The sequence below is a fragment of the Hermetia illucens genome, chromosome 2 (genome assembly GCF_905115235.1).
Source record: "Hermetia illucens chromosome 2, iHerIll2.2.curated.20191125, whole genome shotgun sequence".
NCBI classification, from domain to species: domain Eukaryota; kingdom Metazoa; phylum Arthropoda; class Insecta; order Diptera; family Stratiomyidae; genus Hermetia; species Hermetia illucens.
In genome coordinates this window covers 173,882,586-173,905,314 of record NC_051850.1, presented here as the reverse complement: position 1 = coordinate 173,905,314, position 22,729 = coordinate 173,882,586, and the positions used below count along the sequence as shown (strand labels likewise).

General features: G+C 44.5%; 2 protein-coding genes across 20 annotated transcripts in view; both read left to right on the top strand.

Annotated features, from left to right (window-relative positions):
- The first annotated feature begins 485 nt into the window (after positions 1-485).
- Positions 486-10,017, top strand: LOC119649054. The gene is made up of 5 exons (XM_038051032.1): positions 486-612; positions 673-787; positions 9,281-9,552; positions 9,635-9,729; positions 9,793-10,017. Exons 1-5 carry the CDS (start codon positions 595-597, stop codon positions 9,917-9,919), a joined length of 627 nt encoding a protein of 208 aa, XP_037906960.1. The 5' UTR covers positions 486-594; the 3' UTR covers positions 9,920-10,017.
- Positions 10,018-17,934: 7,917 nt separating this feature from the next.
- LOC119650367 (arginine-glutamic acid dipeptide repeats protein) overlaps positions 17,935-22,729 on the top strand; it is a 62,427-nt gene continuing 57,632 nt past the window's right edge. For all 19 annotated transcript variants that reach the window (XR_005249271.1, XR_005249270.1, XR_005249269.1 and 16 more), the window contains exon 1: positions 17,935-18,352. The gene's annotated coding sequence lies outside the window, so the exon portion shown is untranslated. The remainder of the gene's footprint in view (positions 18,353-22,729) is intronic.

Genomic DNA, 22,729 nt, shown 5'->3' with positions numbered 1-22,729 from the left:
CAGAGGAAACAATGATTGAGGTTGTGATCCGTCGTGGATGGCCAATTTAACTGCTCGTCCGGTCTCGACCGCAAACTCTCTGCTTCAACAATGTGCCACCCATAACGAGGCTTGGGGTACTAGACCGAGATTGTGAAGCTGATGTCTTCGTCACTTCGTCTAGTCTAGGCTTACTTTAGAAGGATTTCAAAGAAGAGTAAGGTAGCTCCCGCAAATGGAGACTTTTTGGCATTATTTTATTAGCTTCTATTTAATGTTAGCTATTATTAAGAAACACGGGCAGTCCTCTACCATATCTCCGCTAACGGCGTGAAGCAGTTCCTTTGCATCACGTTCTGGTCATCTACAAATAATATCTAACACAATTAAAACCACAAATGTTACCTAATATATATCTTTCCAGCTGTATCTTTGAAATTGTTTTATCATCTCCTGTAAACACATTAACATTTATAAGTCAATAATGAAACTTACCTACTCTAGTGAAAATTCCGTAGATAAGACATTAATTTAAGACGCAAGAAAGTGATGATCAGATACAGTTGATTTGCAGAGCTTAAGAGTTTAAAGAGTTAATCCCCTTTGAATAACAAGATGAGGCTAATTCTAGTTGTAAGTTGAACTTAGTATCAATCAATTAAAACAATAAAACTATAACGATTTCATCAAAAGTTTGTGTGCACTATTGCCTGCTTCGTAAGAATATCATATTCACAATGTGGAGTTTGCTTGAGTACATCGCAGGCTGCATGTATTTCGGAAACTGAGTTTCAACTTTGCTTTGATGGTAAGTAAATGCGAAAGTAAAATAGTTCTTAAGATACTAAAATCATATAAATAAAGTCAAATGTGGACTGTGTAAACTATATGATCGTCGATATTGTGAAAATATGCCTCTAGTTCAGCTTCGATTTTGCACAGATGATTCAATCGCCTCATCACCTAAATTGGTAATAAAAAGGGAAGCAATAACATGTACACGCCCTACACTTCGCACTTCATGGTGGGCCTGTTTCGAAAAAACATCCTGTTCACAACACCACACAAATACCCTTCAAAAATAAAGTAAGCAAAACAATCTATAGTGAATTTACTCTTCAGTTCCGCCAGGGACCTAAGAATACGCCTGCTAATAGCTGAGTTAGTAATCCCTGGTCAATACATTAACGATTCCTCCAACCTCTTTTGATCAAAAGTTGGGCATTTTTCTCACTTTAGCCTCTCTCTCTCTCTCATTATTATTCATCGCAAGCGCTCGCTCATTTGAGGAAACTAAGTTATCCTTCTTTTTCAGCCTTTGTCCCGTTCAGAAGCGGGGTCGTCAGGTCACGAAGCATTCAAATCACCACCCAGCGTGTCAAGCGGTGCCACCCCTTATCAATCAGGGACATCCTCAATTCGGACGCGGTCATGGCGTGTACACCACTTGTCTAATGCAACATCTTCGACTCCATTACCGCGAAGCGCCGTTTATTGTCTTTTATAGTCAGCTGCAAATATTCGATTTTAAATGTTGGTTGATACGTCGATCAAAAAGAACTCCAGTTATGGAACGTCACTTCATCCAGATTCCGCTAATGCATGAAGTAATTTCATAACACAATTCGTCATTAGCTGATAACATTGATCCAAGATATTTAAACCGCTCAGTTCTGGAAAGGTCACTGACAGTAATTGTGCCTTTTTTATTTGGGTCAGTCGTTGAGAACTCTGGTTTTTTTAGATTCAGTCTGAGACCGTGTTGCATGAGGCCATCATTTTATTTTTGAACAAGTTGCACCTGATCAGTTTTGCCATGAGACGTTAGGAAAACATCTTCCGCAATTTATAGGGAGCTTGAGGTTGGATGACCCGTGCAGCAGTGTCCATAACAAGAACAAAGAGAAATGGCGATAAGGCCCTTCCTTGATAAGCACCAACAGAGACATGAAGCGGTTTTGATATAACCACCAAAATTGTGCAAGCCCCCTTATTATACCTTTTTTCATTAAAATTTCTATTCGCGCCCTCTAGAAAGCTCCGGACCCGAGTGGGAATCCCCCCTTTCCACCTCCCTCTCAACAAGCCTGCAAAAGGTAGATCCTTCACCTTAGCGTGGTATGCACAAAGCGTTTGAGCTCAGGAATGAAGGCAATGATTTTCGTACTTTTTTTCGTCAGTAGTTATCTCTACATCCATAATTAGATAAAAAAAACATACCCAATTGCGTTAATATTTTCAAAAAAAAAGAATTAGGCGTACTTTCAGTTGATACTCTATAAAAAAAGAAAGATGGAAGTTTCAGCCTTGATTTAATGCTAATTTTAATTACGAAGCTTTTTTATGTAATCCACCTAATCTTATCTTTATCAAATAATTTCTTTCAATCATTTTTCTTCTATTTATTCTTCAAATTATATATATTTTTTGAGAGGTTTACAATAAGAGGAAAGCTTTCAAATAAACATTAATTTAATGACTCTTTTCTCTTTAAGTTTATCTCTATTTTTGGGTATCGTAAAATATTTTGCTGTAACAATTTTTATTGCCATTTAAGTCATGGCAAATAATAAGGAAATGTAATATTCTATTATTAAGTTCGCTAGACTAACTATGCTGAAATTGTGATACTCCACATGTATTTTGATTTCTACGTAGTTTTGTCGTTAGTAGAGAGATAGATTCAGAGGTTGGAGGGTGCCGCCGTTCAAAGTACTAAGGTCTCACAAATTAGACCCATTGTACTATTCTCTGGAATCGCCTATTACAATCTATTTCGAATTTGAGAACGTCCACCGTAACAAAGACTGCATAGATTCTTTGTTGAGGAAAACCTTTCCGAAGTACCTTCGTCTAAGGGCTGAGCAGATCGCGCCGTATTTTCTCCGAGAGGTCATCTGGTTCTATAATCGAATCTTCTAAAAATACTTCTGTGCCCGATCCACTTCCACGATTGACCTGTTGGAAGATCCAAATTGACTGAAAACAACCAGAAGGCTTGATGCAGCGATGGCTATCATCATCATCATCAGCGGCGCAACAATCGGTATCCGATCTAGGCCTGCCTTAATAAGGAACCCCAGACATCCCGGTTTTGCCGCCGAGGTCCACCAATTCGATATCCCTAAAAGCTGTCTGGCGTCCTGACCTTTGCTCCACTTCAGGCAGCGTCTGCCTCGTCTTCTTTTCCTCCCATAGATATTGGCCTTATAGACTTTCCGGGCTGGATCATCCTCATCCATACGGATTAAGTGACCCGCCCACCGTAACCTATTGAGCCGGATTTTATCCACAACCGGACGATCCTGGTATCGCTCATAGATTTCGTCGTTATGTAGGCTACGGAATGATGGCTATGGTCGAGAAAAGTAACGAATCCCCCCCCCCCCCCCCCCCCCCTTGACCATCTACAGCGTTTATGCAGTCTCATCTGGTGTCCGAAAATTTCCCGCTAACTACTACGACTAGATTGTCCGCAAATGCTTGTGCAAAGAACTTTGTGTCCTCTGGAAGCCATAGTGGTTTGGCCAACAAGGAAAAGAGAATCCCTCCCAGAACCACCCTGAAGACATATTGCCTCAATAGACCCAGAAGGAATCTCTGGTGGAGTGCTATCTCCGTAAATTAGTCTGTTTGGTAGGCATGTTGCCCGCAGTGAAGTGACCATCTACCAGCCTTGCCAGTGCTATTCATTAAGAAATTACACTTTTTGCATCTTTATAGGTGGGCTTACCTGGTTTTGGAATTAATATTACTTTATTTTCAGATCATCATCATTTTATATAATATATTTCAAATATGTAGACTCATGTTATTTACATTGCATGCTGGTCTGAAGCCCAGGTAAAGGAGAAAGATTTGAGGCAATGTACTTTGAACTATTCTTAGTAAAATCTTCTTTCTTTTTCTTCAGCCTTTGTCCCGTTCACAAGCGGAGTCGGCTCGTCGTGAACGGCTTCGCCATTTGGCTCTATCGAATGCCTAATCTGGGTGCAATCTCGAGGCTTTCAAATCCCCATCCAGCGTATCAAGCCACCGTTGCTTAGGTCTGCCTTTTGGTCGTTTACCATCGACGTCGATGTTCAGACCAATCTTGGCAAGTGAATTCTCGTTTGCACGAATTGCGTGACCATACCATCGAAGACGCCTCTCTCGGAACTTTTCCACGATCGGTGCAACCCCATAACGATCGCGGATATCCTCATTTCGGATGTGATCTAAACGTGTGACGCCACTAGCCCAACGTAGCATCTTCGTCTCCACTACCGCAAGACGCCGTTCATTGTCTTTTATAGTCGTCCAACACTCAGAGCCATAGAGAGTGACTGGACGGACGACATTGCGGTGAATTTTATATTTGAGACGTTCGTTGATACGTCGATCACAAAGGACACCAGTTGTGGAACGCCACTTCATCCAGGTTGCGTTAATGCGTGAAGCAATTTCATAACGCAGTTCTCCATTGGCTGATAGCGTTGACCCGAGGTATTTAAATCGCTCAGTTCTGGGCAGATCACTGCCACTGACAGTGATTGTGCCTGTTTCATGGGGATCGGTCGTCAAAAATTCAGTTTTGTTTAAATTCAATCTGAGACCGTGTTGCATGAGGCGATCATTCCATTTTTGAACAAGTTTCTCGAGATCATTTTTGCTATCAGATGCTAGGAAAACATCATCTGCATAAAGCAGTGTGTAGGGCGCTGGACGTTGGATATCCCGTGTGACGGTGTCCATAATAAGGACAAAGAGGAGTGGTGAGAGGGCACTTCCTTGATGAACACCAACAGAGACACGAAGCGGTTTTGATACACCCGCCATACTTCGAACTTTACTTTTCGGATCGTGGTAGAGCAATTGAACCCAGCGCACGAGTTCTTCTGGCACGAAGTGTTGTCGTAAAGCATACCAGATGAGTTCGTGTGGTACACGGTCAAACGCTTTCTCTAGATCCAGAAAGGCAATGTAAAGAGGGCGATGCTTCTCACGGTGTTTCTCCATGAGTAACCGCGCAGCGTGTATTGCGTCAGTAGTTCCGCACTTCTTGACAAATCCGGCTTGATTCACGGTTATTTCAACGATTTCGCGAATACGGTTGTCAAGAATGCGTTCAAAAATCCTCATGGTATGGGAAAGTAACCGGATCGGACGGTAATTTGAACATTCTGCTGGGCTACCTTTCTTTTTCCATATTGGAATAGTGGTACTTTCTTGCCAGTCAGATGGTGTTCTTCCTTCCTGAATAACCCGGTTAAAGAATTCACTGAGCCACAGTGTTGGATCCCAGCTCTTCGCTTTCCAGAGCTCAGATGCCATGTCGTCAGGTCCTGTTGCTTTCCCCGATTTCATTTGTTTTATTGCCTCCTCGACTTCAGTTGCGCTGACTGGTGGAACTGCTCGAAATGTCGGCAATGATTGTGGAAGTGGAGGATGAGCAAATTCTTCAGTTGAAATCTACTCGAAGTATTCTCGCCATCTATCCGTTGCGGCTCGACGATTGGTAAGCAAAGTACCGTCCTTGTCATTAACACAACAGAAGTGTTCGATATCCTGTGTGCGTTCATCACGGCTTTTAGCAAGTTGATACAGATCTCTCTCACCATCCCGAGTGTCCAGTTTATCGTAAAGATTTTTGAAATGGTTCGTTCGGGTGACAGCGACCGCTTCCTTTGCTTCCCGGTTGGCAGTTTTATAAATTTGCCAATTAGCAGGTGTTTTATCGTCGAGAAATTTGTGGTAGAGGCGTTTCTTTTCACGGACCTTCATTTCAACATCATCATTCCAAAGCCAAGTATCTCGGTTGATGTACCGCTTACCCGGCTTGGTGACCCCGAGGGTTGCAGAGGCCGCTTTGTGAATCGTGTCTTTCATTTGGTTCCATGATTCTTCCACATTCGTAATGGTTGGCAATCGTATGAGTCAGACCGTTTCTTCTTTCTTCTCACCAAATCGCCACCATTTAATGCGCGGCGGGCCAGTGCGTTCCTCACGCTGTTTTATCGGTGGCTTAATTCGCAGGACGCAATCAACGGCCGATGTTGAGGTGCGATGGTCTCATAGGGAACGACTTTGCAATCAGTGACAGTGGTAAAATGTTGGCGTCTTATGAGAATATAGTCGATTTGCGTTTTATTGTTCCCACTATAAAATGTGGAAAGATGAGACAATCGTTTGATGAACCATGTATTCATAAGTACAAGGTCATGGGTGTTGGCAAAATCGATTATACGCTCACCACCTTCATTGCGCGCTCCGAACCCCTTTCCCCCATGGCCTTTTCACCCACATGACCATTAAGGTCGCCGGCAATGATTATGTAATCGTCAGCAGGCACGTGACAAGTCTTTTCATCGAGAAGTTGCCAGAAGGCATCTTTCTCGGCATCAGGTCGACCTGTCTATGGTGTATACGCGGTGAAGAAGTGAATAGTGCAATCAGCTGATATAATGGTGAGCTTCATCAGCCGATCATCAAATCGTTCGACCTTTAATGGCATCACGGAAATCCTCTGAGATGGCAATGCCAACACCATATTGAGTGTGTGGGTTACCAAAATAGAGAACTTTGTAGCCATTTTTACCGCGCTCGCGTTCAATGTCGCAGCTTTTGGCACCAGACCATCGGGTTTCTTGCAGAGCGCAGATGTCAATGCACCTTTTCTGAAGGGCTCTTGCGAGTTCCTCCGTCTTTCCAGTTAGGGTACCAACATTTAACGTGCAGACGCCGTCCATGCGTCAAGAACCCTTGCCCATTTCTGGACAGGACCGGGGCCCGCCCTGCCGCGTCGACTGAGGTGGACGCCCTAGCATTTCTCCGAGGCTTGTGACTCAATCCGATCATCATGTTTGTAACGACATTGTATGCATTTTCTTGGTCGACCTATCGCGGGGCCTGTCACCAAGAGAGATCAGGTAGGATTTAGCATAGTAGAATAACTCCAACTATACTCTACTTATCTCTTTCCCTGATCTCAGCATTTTATTTTTGTTTTACTGAGGATAGTACAGAGTACGTTGCCTCAAACCCTCCTCCTTTACCTGGGCTTGGGACCAGTATACTATGTGATTAGGAAAAGAAATGAATCGTTATAGTTGGAGTTACCCCAGTTGTAGTCTCTTCGCTGCTAAATCCCACCTAATGACAGTCTCTCAGTCGATATAAGCAAAGGTTCTTGACTCCTGGGCACTGTCAAGATTGAAAGGCCAATACCTGTGACATAGAACACAAATGCGCTAAAAATAGCTACAAATTTCTCTATTTTGGTGCACCTCAATATGGTGTTGGCATTACCATTACTGAAGGTTTCAATGACGCCATTAGAGAAGTCGAGCGATTTGTTGATTAAGTGATGAAGCCCGACTCATTTCTTCACCGCATATGCACCACAAACAGGTCGATCCGATACCAAAAAAGATGCTATTTAGCAATTTTTCGACACAAATACCTGTAACCCTTTTGAAATAATTAAGACTTGCTTTTTTCTATTCGCTAGTGTTATTTATTGGTCAGCATGTTAAGGCAGATTTTACGTAGTAACGAGCGCCAAGACTACTATATGAGGCCTCCCGTGTCGAACGATTCACATTCTTCGACCAGACGACATTTTAGGTTATGTCGGACCTAAACTAGCAGCAGCGGCAAAAAGATTCAGTTAAAATTCAATACTTCCAGTCTACGTTATTTCAATAAAAAAGACGGAGGGAAAGAAATTCTGCAGCCATCGGCGTGGAAAACCACCATCATCTGACTGTCACTTACGTTTGACCGCGTGTCATTTCTGCGTCTATTACTAGGGGAACAGCGGGCCAATCCACCAAATTCAATACGGATTATTTTTGCCATCCTTCATTTCTCCACAAACGAATCATGAGCACTGGGCTGCCATATTGTCGGCCACATCCTAAAAGGACGTTATAAGTCCTGGCTGCGGAAACATGGAGACTGATCGACGATCCCAAAGAAATTAAAACTCTGATAATGGGAAGTTCGAGTGAGCGCAACGCCCTGGCGCTCCGTTATAACATAGTGTACGTCATGACAAAAAGAATTCCACAGTTAATCGTAAGGTTTTTGGGGGTCCATGGGACTCGTCTCCCACGTATACAGTTTCATGCTATTCAGTTCATTTAAGGTTTAGTTTAGGTTGCTGCTGGCAATTGTGAAACGGTGTTTCCACACCTAATTGAAACCGTATAGACCAGAATGCTCCCATGACACAAAAAGGTTTCAGGTTTCAGTATGGTTCGAATTCGTGCGGAGGGAACAAAAACCAATCAGGCTTTGACACACGCACGGTTCAGTTTAGGTTTTGACCTCACATTGGATTTTAATCATGGATGTTAAAAGTTGTCGGATTCTATTTGGGAGAAATGAGCAGTTTGCCGAATAGAAATCCTGTATGTGTGTAAAGGTTTCATTCAGTTCGGCTTGTTTGAGATAGTGACCGAATACAAACTGAACCGAATGGAACCGTATATGAGTGAAACGAGCCTGAGGAGCATTAACTTGCCTGCCACGATGATGAGCAGAGTAGTGTGCAGAGTTTCGATTCACACTCCACTTACCCTTCACGGATTTCGAGAAACTAGTAGCTATCGTCAGAGCGGCAATATATCATGTGCTGCATCGGGGTTCAAAGGATGATGTTATCTCCACTACGCCATAGACCTGTGTTAAATGGATCTGGATTGCAACTTGGCAGTTATCCAACGTAACGGACTTAACGGTGTCAAGGATGGGAGGGAACCTCAGGGGCCGCACCTCAATGACCATCTGAAGCAAGAGCAGCAAGGATCGGGACTGGGATCCGTCGTGGATCTTCCCTATATATCGCGGCACTCGGGTCCAAAGACTTACGGCTCCAAGCGCGGTCGAGCCATTTTTTTAATTTCCAGGTGTAGCTCGTATTCTAGTTTATTTAGTCAGGCCGTCCCGAGTTCCCTTCTTCGTTGTGTCATTTTTAGATCCGGTGCGAACCCACGCATCGGTATGGACGCATTGATTTTGTACAAATAACACATAAGGGATCAAAGCGCTCAAAGGACCCCCCAAATTTCTGAGCCTGGCTAGCACAGAGGCGTGCAAGAACGTGTCAACCGAGTACTTTAATAGAGCTTCAGTATTTGCAGGCGGTCCTTCACAGTCAATTTCGCCAACTTTTTAGGTTTTTGGGATAGCTCTTCCCTCTAGGTCGTCTTCGGCCACTTAGGATGGCCTTTTGATCTTCCCTTAGGTCTATTACAGTGTATAATTCCAGCTTTAACTTATTTCCTAATAATCTGAATAATTTTAAAACATTTTTCAGGTGTTGCCTCAGGAGATACCTACACCTGTCCGACAGATACTATTTGCACTGAAGATGTCGCAATCTGTACATCTGGAGATTGGTTCAGTGACGCAGCAGTATGTACTCCACAGTGTGGTAAATGTGACCGCAACAATCGGGTAGCCTGCCTAAACGAAACTTCCTTCGCTTTCTGCTTTGGGGAAACCACACCCTCCACAACCATCGGTTCATGTCCCGATGGACTAGTTTGCAGTAACAGTGCAACAAGCTTTTGTGTAGATCCTTCGCAAGTAAGACGTCCTTTTTGTATTTTGTAAATCGTTAACGTTTGCTGCCACTATATAACAACATATTTCTATGCCGAAATTTCAGACTGCTCCGGATTGTATTGCTGATGTTCCTTCAACAGCCTCTGGTCCTTGTTCAGGTCCTGGAAAATTTCCCTTGCTTGGGACCAACTGCACTCAGTGTGACACCATTATGCTTTTTTTTTCTTGTATTATTCAATTTAACATAATTTTTTTTTACAGGTACATTTATTGTTATTATTACAATAATGTCCTTCGGAATCAAAACTATACTTGTCAAGGTACTACAATCTTCGACCCCCTGAAGCAATTGTGTGTACCAAGTTCCACGTACACTTGCGCTGCTTGAATAAGCCCGAAATTCAGGTGCTACAATAAAGTTAAAGCCGACGAATTACTGCAAAATTGTGAAAAAATTAGCAGTGGACATTGTAATTTTCGATTTGGTAATAAAAGTAAATATTCCTTAAAGGAAAATATCAGTGATTTCTTTGGACACGATACTATAATTCTTAAAAGCATCCATATATATCCATATATATATATATATATACCTGGCGTACCAGGTTTATCCTCACTTGAGTTGCAAACGCAGAGCTGCATGCGACCAGGCGCGTGTCATGGGTTGCGGATAATGACATGACCCACCGGGTCAGCTACGAATATCGCAAGTTAATCTTGTAAATAAGTAGCCGCGGACAAGCAGAACGTTTCCCTTTGTGTTCGTCCTCCCTTACCGATTCTTCCCGATCAGGGGGAGTAAACCTCCTTAACAAATCCGTAATCCGGGGTGAAGGGATCGACGCGCCTATCGGATGAATTGCAGTGACGTTACACTGTATTTCAGCGGCTCCCCTCCAAATACCTTCCCTACCTTTGGAGGTAACCATGGGGCATTGCAACATTGGGGCTCTGTTGCAGGGCTGACTGGTTCCCCATTACTCGTGGGAATAAAATTGGGGACTTTTGTTTAAATTCTTTAAATGGGACCCCAGGGACACGAAGACAGTACCCAACACGGTTAAGGGTCGTTCAACAACATCAGAGCGGCTCTTCGCACTTGGATGTTTTGGCGGTTATGCCGTCAACCACCAGGGACGGGAGACCTAGGCGTCGTATGGTTTGGACGAACCAACTCAACGAATTTATCGTCCGCGCCTATTACCGTGTCACGGATTTGGAACGGAATCCATCAGGGTACAGACATCGACTACATGACGCGTTCATAACCCGACTTCCGGAGCTAAGTCATGTTCCGGAACAGAACGTCGTCAACCAGTACCGGGTGATCGTGAATAACAACCAAATTGCCTTACCAACTAGGCAACAAATCTTCCAAGAGGTTTCACTTGAGCTCGGGCTGGAGTCATCAAATTACCGGAATAGTCAAAGGAGTAACATAAGTACTCCACCTGTAAGGCACTCCATGAATCCAGTAGTCAGGAGAAGCTTAGTAACTGGGGATGTCGACCCAATTTATAATGAGGCTTTGACCGCATTCACAGAGTATGCTGAGATTCTCCCTGACGCTAGGCCAAAGATCCCAAAACTGAAGTTTACTTCGGCAACTACTAACATCAGAATGCCGTTGACAGAATTTTGGCTGATCGTTTGGCTAGCGAGATTACTGCTACAGAGGTTCACAGCCTGATCTACGTTGCAGTTGCCACGGTTATTCGTCTCCATAACCAACATCTTATAGCGAATAACAGAGGTATGTGCAGAAGGACTTTACCGTTCTGGGTGTTTCGACTCAACAAAAGAGTCGAAAAGTTGTGAAAGGAGATTGGTCGTGTGACGCAAGCACTCCTTGGAAATCCATCACCAAGAGTGCATAGATGCGTTGCGAACATCATTGGAAACTACCATCTATCCAATGATATGTCAATCGAAGGAATCCTCGAGGTGCTGAAGCAGAAACTTGCGGTATGCTCCAATCGCATCCGTAGGTATCAAAAAAGCTTTCAGCGAAGGGCAGACAACACCTTGTTCTTCCAGAACCAATGGGGATTCTACCAAAATCTCACCAACTCAGGTCGGGAAAGCAACCTCGATATGGATCAGGCAGAAGACTTCTGGAGAAGTGTTTGGAGCGAATCCAGCCGTTGCAATTTAGAAGCAGCGTGGCTCCCACACCTTATGCGTTCATGTGAGGCCCTCCCCGAAATGACCATGCCTGACGTAACTGAAGTCAACGTTGAAGCAGCCCTTGACAAGGCAGGTAACTGGAAGGCGCCAGGAGTTGACAAGATTCATAACTTCTGGCTAAAGCGGTTCAAGAGCTCTCACAGGATATTGGCAAATCAATTTAACCAGATGATTGCAAATCTTGATTTAGTTCCACCATTTTTCACCAAGGGGATAACTTTCCTCATCCCCAAGGAACAGGGTGCCTCTTGCCCTTCAAAATGTCGACCAATTACTTGTCTTCCTACCATCTATAAGGTCTTCACTTCAGTTCTGTGCGCGAACATCTCAAAACATCTTGATGTTCATAAATTGATAGCTGAGGAGCAAAAAGGATGCGCAAAAGGCTGCACAAAGAACAGCTTATAATCGATACGGTAGCTGTAAAGCAGGCTGTCCATCAGAAACGAAATATCTCGATAGCCTACATCGATTATAAATCAGCCTTTGACTCCATATCACATTCGTGGTTACTACAAGTGTTACGCTTGTATAAAATCAACCCGAATGTCGTTCTTCTACTGAGAACAGTAATGAAGAATTGGAGCACGAAGCTATCGGTATCTTCGCAAACATCAGGAGAGATACCAATCGGCATTTTCCAAGGCGACTCTCTACGCCCACTGTGGTTTTGTTTGGCTTTGAATCCGCTATCCCATCTTTTGCATGAAAGCAAATACGGGTTCCAAGTCAAGCATGGCATATTGTCGAAATGTACATTAAGCCATTTAATGTACATTGACGACATCAAGACAAGAACCAACTTCGCTCCTTGCTGGACATCACCATCCAGTTCAGCAGGGATATCGGCATGCAGTTGGGTTTGGAAAAATGTCGCATAAAAACAATTGTTCGGGGAAAACACACCGACAACGAAGGATACAGCCAAAATAACATCCGAATTGAGGGTATGGATTCGGACGACGTGTACAAATATCTCGGCATATTGCAAGCAACAACACCTGCTGTGGCAATAATCAAATCTAAGTTGCTGGGGGAATTTGAACGGCGTCTGGATCTTGTCCTTAAAACTGAGCTGTACGGGAAAAATAAAATCATGGCAATCAACACCTTCGCCATTCCCGTCCTTCTATACACTTTCGGTGTGATACAGTGGATTAATACTGATTTAGAATCTGTCAATAGACGGGTAAGGGTAGTTCTTGCAAACAACAACATGCACAATAGAGCTACCGAAAAATTGAGGATCGCTATCCCACGTCATCAGGGAGGAAAGGGGGTACTTGATTTAAAAACGTTGCACTACAATTAAGTGCATTCTCTTCGTGAGTTTTTCTATGAGAAACAATCCTCTAGCCAAATACATCAGGCTGCCGTCATGGCAGATAATAAATTATCTCCTTTGAACTTGAGAAGCAGAGAATGGGATCCCATGTCGAATGTTACTTCAGTCCAACAGAAGATCGCCATGTGGAAAGAGAGACCCATTCACGGGAATCATATCAAAAATTTGTTGTTGTCAGGCATTGACAACGAAGCCTCCAACAAATGGTTGACAAATGGTGTACTTTTCTATGAGACCGAAGCATTCCTAACTTCAATTCAGGATGCTTCGCTCCCAACAAAAAATTATAAACGGTACATTCTTCACGACTCCTCAATCACCAACTCCAGTTGTAGGTTATGCAACTGTGAAGAGGAGACCATCCAGCACATAACATCTGCGTACGGGATGTTGAGCAGTACCGAGTACACCAATCGTCATAACTTCATCTGCAAGATTCTCCATCAAAACCTTGCGTTGAAGTATAACTTAGTAGCAACCTACCATCCTTACTATAAGTATACTCCGCAGAGAATCTTGGAAAATGATCGGGTCAAACTACTGTGGGATCACACTATTGCCACTGACCACAGTGTTAATCATAACAGACCCGATCTAGTTCTGCTTCTGAAGGAAGAACGAGCGTGCTTTATAATCGATGTAGCCGTACCGTTGGACCGGAACACTGTTGAAAAACAGCACGAAAAAATCCGGAACTACGGCCCCTTGGCAGATGATATGAAGCAGACTTGGAGACTACAAAAGATCCAAGTAGTCCCAGTAATAATTTCAGCGACGGGATTAGTCCCGCAGAACTTACATAAAGCGCTGAAAACGCTCGATCTTAGGGCTGGACTATACATGGAGATGCAAAAAGCAGTTATCCTTGCAACCTGTGCTATAGTCCGAAGAGTCCTGTCCGGTAACAATCTGACCTAATGGGTTTCAGTCTTGATCCGCACTGTCTTCAATATAAGATCCATGTCTCTGTAGTGTAGGACCTCCGCGTCATTGGCTGAAGTGTTTGCGACAATCGAGATGTAGCAATACATTTTCGCATGGTCGCACACACTTTGCGTTAAAACGCATCATCGCTGTGATGCGGGCCTTTGGATGTTGCCTTCAGCCCATCCTTAGGTTGGTCGCCCCTCGGTCCGGTTGGGCGGGAAGAGGGTCCGTGGGCTTTTTGAGATATATATATATATATATATATATATGTGGCGCATCAGGTTAATCACGACCTGAGTGGCAAACACAGAACTGCGACTAGGCGCGCATCATGGGTTGCGGATAATGACATGGCCTCCCACGTCAGCTACGAATATCGCATGTTCATCTTGTAAATAAGTAGCCGCAGACAAGCAGAACGTTTTCATTTGTGTTCGTCTTTCCTTATCTATTCTTCCTTTTCAAGGGGAGTAAACCTCCTTAAAAAATCCGTAATCCGGGGTGAAGGAATCGACGCGCCTATCGGATGAATTGCAATAACCTTACACTATATTTCAGCGGTTCCCCTCCAAATACCTTCCCTTCTTAGCACTGATGAAGGGAACAAGTGGTTCCCGAAATATCGGTATTTGCAAGAATAAATATTCACACCAACGAAAAAGAAACAACAAGTTTTTATTATTTCAGATAATTATTCGTTGGAAACACCGCATAATTTCACTCAGACATCACCAAGAGTGCACAGATGCGTTGCCAACTTCATTGCAAACTACCATCTATCCAATGATATGTCAATCGACCATGCCTGACATAGAAGCAGTCCTTGAAAAGGCAAATAATTGGAAAGCGCCAGGAGCTGATAAGATTCACAACTTCTGGCTAAAACGGTTCAAGAGATGATTGTCAATCCGAAATTAGTTCCACAACTTTTCATTAAGCGGAGAACTTTTCTTATCTGCAAGGAACAGGGTGTCCTTGCCCTTCAAAATGCCGACCAATTTTTTGTCTTCCTAATATCCACCAGGTCTTCACTTCCGTTCTGTGCGCGAACATTTTAAAACATCTTGATATTCATAAATTGATAGGTGAGGAGCAAAAAGGATGCGCAAAAGGCTTCCGAGGCTGTAATGAACAGTTTATAATCTATACAGTAGCTGTGAAGCAGGCTGTCCACCAAAAACGAAATATCTCGGCAGCCTACAGCGATTATAAATCAGCCTTTGATTCCATATCACATCCATGGTTACTACACGTGTTACGCTTGTACAAAATCAACCTGAACATGGTTCTTCTCCTGAGAACAGTAATAAAGAATGGGAGCTCGAAACTATCGGTATCCTCACAAACATCAGGAGAGATACCAATCAGGCGTGGCATCTTCGAAGGTGACCCTCTAAGCCCACTATGGTTTTGTTTGGCATTGAATCCACTATCCCATCTTTTGCATGAAAGCAAATACGGGTTCCAAGTCAAACATGGCATATTGTCGAAATGTACATTAAGTCATTTGATGTATATTGACGACATCAAATTGTATGCCAAAGACGAGAACCAACTTCGTTCCTTGCTGGACATCACCATTCAATTCAGTAGGGAGATTGGCATGCATTTGGGGTTGGAGAAATGGAGCATAAAAACGTATATTCGGGGAAAACACACCGACAATGAAGGATACAGCCAAAATAACATCCAAATTGAGGGTATGGATTCGGACGATAAAGGGAGACAGCGCGCAGTGCAGCAATTATAGAATTATCAGGCTGTTAAATACCATCTATAAGATATTCTCTGTTATCTTGCTAGGCCGGATACCCCCTACCCCCAGAACATCATTGGCCCATATCAAAGAGGCTTCATTCCAGGCAAATTAACAACAGATCAGATTTTTTCTCAGCGCCAAGCGATGAAAAAACTGTTGGAATATGGACATCAGTTGCACCGTCTTTTCATCGACTTTAAAGCCGCCTATGATAGCATAGCCAGGGTAAAACTGTACAAGGCCATGAGAGAATTCGGTATCCCGACGAAATTGATAAGACTGATTTGGCTGACCCTGACCAATGTGCGAGGCCAGATAAAAGCAGCAGGATCACTTTCAAGACCATTCACCATTAACAACAATCTACGACAAGGGGATGCCCTATAATGCGTACTCTTTAACCCTGGCCCTGGAGAAAATGATCCGTGATGCTGAGGTAAATGTAAAGGTACGATCCTTTTTAAGTCCACCCAACTACTGGCCTGCGTACAACACAACACATAAGAGGTCACAAGACAGCACTAACACAAAACGCACGAAACTGGTAGCTGTTCACCACGGCCACTTGCCACAGATGAAGCAGCATAGAGGGACTGCCTCCATCGCCGGAAGGCAGGACGAGCGTATGCATTAGTGCACCGAAGCGTATCACTGCTAGGAAAACATTGGTTTAAAGCGTGGATACCGTTCACTATATGAACACTCATGCCGTCTACACTGCGGACATCACAGTACGCTAGACAGACACGAGGATAAAAAATCGGTTTTTTGAATCTGCCCCACATAGAAGAAAATCCTGACTAGCGGCAAGCTTCTGCGGGAAAAGAAACTCATTCAAGCCCCGCCAGGACGAAGCCCACTTCGAGCCCAAATTCCAAGATAGAATTTTCTCAGGTAGACACACATTTCACTTGCTCATACCCGGCCTTTACCCATTTAATTAGGCGCCTCCTCAAACGCTTGATCGGTGCGAGTACAAATGCATGCTTTCTGCGATTATGACTACACCCCCAAAATATGTGATTTTGTTCCGGTATTTTAAATTTGCTCCGCTTAACTTAACTTGAGGCGGACGATGTAGGTTGCTTCTGAGCAATATCCTGGCGATTTGTTTCATTGAGATCGCGACACCGACTTTAAGAGACCATTCGTTAACAATGTGCATGCACTCAATACCCCGCTGTTCGGGATCAAGTCGGCTATTCCCTCAACAAGAATTAGGAGATCGTCCTGTAAGCTACGCATTCAACCACCGAATTCAAGTCACCCAACAGTTCATCCATCATCAGGTTCTATATAATTAAGCTTGCGATGGGTTGGATGAACGCTTTCTTACCATGGAACTAGCTATTTCACAGAACTAATTCCTGGCAACCACACTCAGAAAGTTTCGACAACACGGATGCAACTTAGGTAATCAAATGCACCTTTGAAATCAACAAAGATTACAAGGACGTACCATATTAGCTTACACAACCGACAACAATGTTTTTGACATGAACCAAAGCATCATTGGTGAAACGGACAATTCGGCAGCATCTCGTCGGTCATCCTATCCCAGCCAGATGACTTGATTCTGGCCATGCTCTCTTACAAAGGAGGAATTTCTAGAATTGCTAGACCTCCATTTTTCTGCAAATTTTATCGTTCGCTCTCAAACACAATCGTCGACTCACTTTACATACTTCTTTTCTATGTAATGGATTTTTATCGAATTTGCACCGTCCCACTAGAAATTAGGTACCTGTCACCCGAAATTCAGGCTAATCTCCCTCATAAAGTCATAAAACTTTTAAAAAGGATTATGACGGTCAGGTATTGAAGATTGTATCCCTTAAGTAATTATGTATTGCCGTAATTAGGCCTCCGAATCCAAAATTAGGTGTGAAGTATGTGTCTCCCGAGGGAGCCATAAACATGTTCCTATATTGTAACCATAAACAAATAAGTACTTTATATTAATTAAATAATTATTAATTAATTTAATATGGTAAGTCAAATCCGAATAATTTGGACATTCAAATTTGCGCGCCTTCACCCTGTCTGTCACTTGCACCATGATCTGACAGTGGTTTTTCTTTACGAAAACCAAAAAACTCGCTGGCACCTTTGCATCTGACCTACGTGGCTGATAATACAGTTCGACAGTGTCGTGGTGAAATTGCGAAAATCATTGGCAGGAAATTCACCAGTATTCCCCGCAAATGGCGGTCGTGTGTTTGCTTATAGTGGATATGAGTGAAACACTTGAGACTATTTCGTGAAATTTTTCTTATCAAAACTTTGAATATTCCGTATGGGCCTCATGTAAAAACCTTTGTTGCATTGTTGCGTCCAAGTGCGAAGTGATTTGGAGCGCAGGTGGCGAGTGAAACGTCGGAGTAAACTGCGTAAATGCAAAGTGTTTGTGCCGCGAAAAGTGCGTTTTGTGGAGGAGACGAATCTGTATTGAAAGTGGATTTTCCCGATGGAGTCCGGGCTCGGGGTTCAGCGGTGCTAAGTGTTGCTTGCATCTTTCCTTCGTTGGTCCGGAAAAGAACGTCGTGGAGTTCACGTCCGCACGCATTCAGACACCAATTTCTCGGATCGTCGCGTCTCGAATGGTACGTGAAAATTATTTGACGGCGGCTCGCATAATTTACTCTGTGCGAGTGCTCTTGTGGTTTTTGTTTGTGGGGCTCGCACACTTCCTTGTGCAAGGAACAGGCCGCTGTACGCCTGCCTCGGATGGCGGACGGAGTGCTGGAGTGTTGCATTCTAGCCGCGGGGAATGATCTCATTGTTTTCGGGCAAGTCTGAAACGGCAGTTCATCGGTGAGAGGTGATCAAGTGCAAGAGCACGTCAGGCTGGCCAGCGCAGTTGGCGCGATCGAGGGGCTTTTCTGAGCTGGCGGCCGAGCCCACTCGGGGGCCCCCAGTAGTCCTCCCGACCGCGCGCCTCGGGTGTTAATGACATAATTACAAATGAAGAGACAGCGGGCGGGCGGCTGCACAGCTTCCTTAATATTCTTCTCGTGGACGAGGCACTTGGCCAACGCTCGCGGTTCGCGGCTGTGAACCTCTCGGGCCAGCAGCGCGCACTCTGTAAAAGTAATTAAAATTTCACTTTGAAGGAAGCTCTGCGCCCGTCCACCGTGCGCTCTCCCGGCCGCCCCTCCACGAATTATTGTTTGCTTTTACAACTCAATTTGCCTCTGGTTTATTACAGCGGCAATTAGCGCGTTCGCTGAATACTTTCGAGTATTATGTCGACAAGTACTTAATCAAATTGGCAGTCGTTTAAGCGAGGGGGAGGGGCGCGGTGCGGTGCGGCGTGGAGTGGAGTCCGTCGATCGGGCGCAGATCGATTTGCGGCATGGCAAGGTTTTCGCACGTATGCAATTAATTCGCTGGTGTCAATTAAGGCATTAATTTGTTGTACATAATTAATTCGTGTGCGTTGTGAATTTCTGATTGCTCCCGGCTTTGGCGGAGTGTCACAACTGGATTTTCGCGTTAGCGCTTTTGGGGTGAATTAGTTGGAAGCGCATATTTTCCGCGGAAAATCAACTCAGGGACATACTTGGAAATAAGTTTGCTTTTCATGAAGGATGGAAAATTTCAGGTTGAGTGGAAGGGACTGTGTAGAAAATGGTGACAGGCTTCCTCGAAATTCCACACGAAATGTTTGCGGAATTGATTAGGTGCATGAATTTCCGTTTGTTATTGCGGTTTTTTTACAACCTTTTAAGGAAGTCTCTGCAAACCAATGGGGAGGGGAAGGGGCTACACTATTTTGTCATCGGATGTGGCCATGTGAGGTGTTAAATGGAATTTATCTTCCAACATTTCCATAAGAAATATAGAAATGAGGTCGAACTTGAGTCTAAACTTATTTAGGAACCGAAGTACATGTACTTTTCTACCAGGAAATAACTGGGGTTTTCTAGAGACTGGAAATTATAATTAGAATTTAATTCACGACAAAACGGCAGTGCATGATGAAAAAACAAAATTTTGTGTGAAATGGAACCGTTTAAAATTGGAGGAATTTGGTGGACACATTGGGACTATGTAATTTAAGCGTTAACTTAAAAAATCCCCGATAAGGCGAATATTTAACAACATTTAATTGAACAAAATTTATTTGTAAACCCAAAACCTTATTAAAATCGATTCAATGTCTTTTTTTAAGGTTTTGTGTGAAACAAAACCTTATTAGAATCGATTCGATGTCTGCCTGTCTGTCTTTTTTTTTTTGAGGTGGAAATCTTCAAAAGACACTGGTCTGGACACACCAGCGTGTGGGATTTTTACCCACTAAAACCACCCTCGACTCCCTCCCTGCCCCGCGGAACCACCAGAAAGTATTACATCACGGGGCGGAGTCAGCTCACTCTAGCTTAATCCCATTTCTGCTATACGCGGCGCACGTGACCGCGTTTTTCTCCTTTCCTCTGCCTTTCGCAATTTATCTTGGATTGATGCGATCATGGAGTTGACCGCATCCCAATTCTCTTGATGTGCTAGCATTTTCGGCACCAGATTTTCTGGTACCAGCACCTCTCCTAGAGTCTCCTCTAGGTTCCTCCTTTCTTCCACAAATCTCGGACAGTGGAAGAATACATGCTCTGGGTCCTCTGGGACTCCATCGCAACTTGGACAGTCGGGTGAGGTCTCCAATTTAAACCTGAGAAACTGGGTGAGATTATAATTAATCTCACCGTGTCGTCTCTCCAACCACTCCTTGATGGCAGGAATGAGCCTGTGAGTCCACCGACCCTTTCCCGAGCGTTCCCACCGCTCTTGCCATCTATTTATGAATCTCTCCCTCTCAGCCTTCTTCGTCTGCAATAAGGGAGAGATTGGCTTCGCATGGTATATATTCGCCATCTCATCTGCCAAGATGTCAATCGGCATCATTCCAGAGATGACGAATGCTGCATCATCTGAGACAGTCCTGAAGGCAGAGCATACCCTCAGAGCTGTCCTATAGACTGCATTCAGTTTGCTAGTGTTAACTGACATCCGCAACGCCTCGCTCCAAACTGGGGTCGCATAGAGCATGATTGAGGTCACCACCCTGGCTATAAGCAACCTAGAGGTATGCCGTGGCCCTCCCACGTTCGGCATCATCCTAGCCAGGGCCATACTAGCTTTAGATGATTTATCACAAACATACTGTACGTGTTGCTTATAGTTGAGCTTTCTGTCTATCACCACCCCGAAGTATTTGATGGCCGGCTTGGAAGTGATGATATGATTCCCGACTCTAACACAGGCGTAATTTTTCTTCCGGCGCTTCGTGATGAGGACCGCTTCCGTTTTTTCCTCCGCAAGCGTCAGACCAGAGCTCTCTAACCAGCATTTGACAGTACTGATTGCCTCGCTTGAGTATAACTCCGCATCTTCGAGATGCTTTGCGACAACAACCAGTGCAATGTCGTCAGCGTAACCCACCACTGTGGTTTCCTCCGGAAGGGGAAGATTAAGTACATCGTTGTACATGATGTTCCACAGTAGTGGGCCCAATACGGAGCCCTGCGGGACACCCGCGGAAACGACGTACTCCTGCGGTCCGTCATCAGTGTCGTACCAGACCCTCCTTTTAGTTAAATAACTATCGACAATTGCGGCGAGATAGGCGGGAATACCAACCTTCGCTAGGGATTTCCGGATTAGATTCAAATTGGCCGAATTGAATGCATTTTTCACGTCCAGGGTTACTACCACGCAATATTTGCTGGTACTACCCTTTCCGTGGATTGCATCTTCGGCCAAGCCAGTAACCAATTTGATGGCATCAATGGTTGATCTGGCTTTACGGAACCCATACTGCCGATCTGAAAGGCCGCCTTGGCTCTCAACTACCGGGAGTAATCTATTATAGATTATCCGCTCTAGCATTTTGCCCACCGTGTCCAAAAGACATATGGGTTGGTATGAGGATGGTTCACCAGGCTTAGGCAGAAGCACCAACTTCTGCCGCTTCCATACCGCTGGAAATATTCCTTCGGACATGCACGCTTCGAACAACTCACCGAACATGTCCGGCCTGGATTTCACGGCAAGCTTAAGGGCCTTATTCGGTACTCCGTCCAGACCCGGTGCTTTATTGTCTCCTATTCTGCCGCAGATCTCCAGGAGCTCGTCTCTGGTGACTGGCGGGATTGTCGTCACATTCAGAGGTGGTTGGAATGTGTCGGTGTTCTCCTCTTGCTGGGGGAATAACCCCTGGATGATTTTCAACAAGAGGGTGGGGCACGCCTCTAAATCGTCCCATCACGATTCCATAAGCTCTCCCCCACGGATTTACGTCCGCTTCTGAGCAGGGCTCCTTAAAGCATTTCCTCTTGCTTCGCTGGATGGCGAGCTTGAGGGTTTTGCGAGCTGCCTTGTAGGCGCACTCTTTCTGCCCTTGATCGACCCTACCTACCGCCCTCTGAGCCGCTCTTCTGGCTCGGTGGCAGGCTGATCGAAGGCCGGTCAGTTCATCATTCCACCAGTAGTTTGGTCTTCTACGGGAGAATGCGCACCTCCTAGGCATGGACGCGTCACATGCTTTGGCGATGCATTGAGCCAGATGGACAGCTCTTTCCGTAGAGGCGCCTGCTATATCAGGTTGATCTAACCACATCTCTAAGAAGCTCTGCTCATCCAAAGATTTTGCAGACCAGCCTCAAATCTTTTTCGGTTTCGGGCATGATAGCTCTTTGCCCTGAGGTTCGACACATGTCTCAAAGAAAATTGCCTGGTGATCGCTGTGGGTGTAGCGTTCGCTGACGCGCCAGGACATACCACGCGCCAGCGGTCAGGTCAGGTCTACAACTGAGCCTGACCCCCCTTTCTGGAAGGTGTTTACAGCACCTTCGTTAGCCAAAACCATGTCCATCTGCGCGAAAGCTTCTATTAAACTGCGCCGCCTAGCATTTGATTCTCTGCTACCCCACTCTAGGGCCCAAGCATTGAAATCACCAGCAATCACCTTTGGACTTCGTCCC

Coding starts and splice junctions, on each gene's coding strand:
- LOC119649054 (XM_038051032.1), top strand. Junction 9,553..9,634: donor TTTGTGTAGATCCTTCGCAA/GTAAGACGTCCT, acceptor CCGAAATTTCAG/ACTGCTCCGGATTGTATTGC. Junction 9,730..9,792: donor CTTGGGACCAACTGCACTCA/GTGTGACACCAT, acceptor TTTTTTTTACAG/GTACATTTATTGTTATTATT.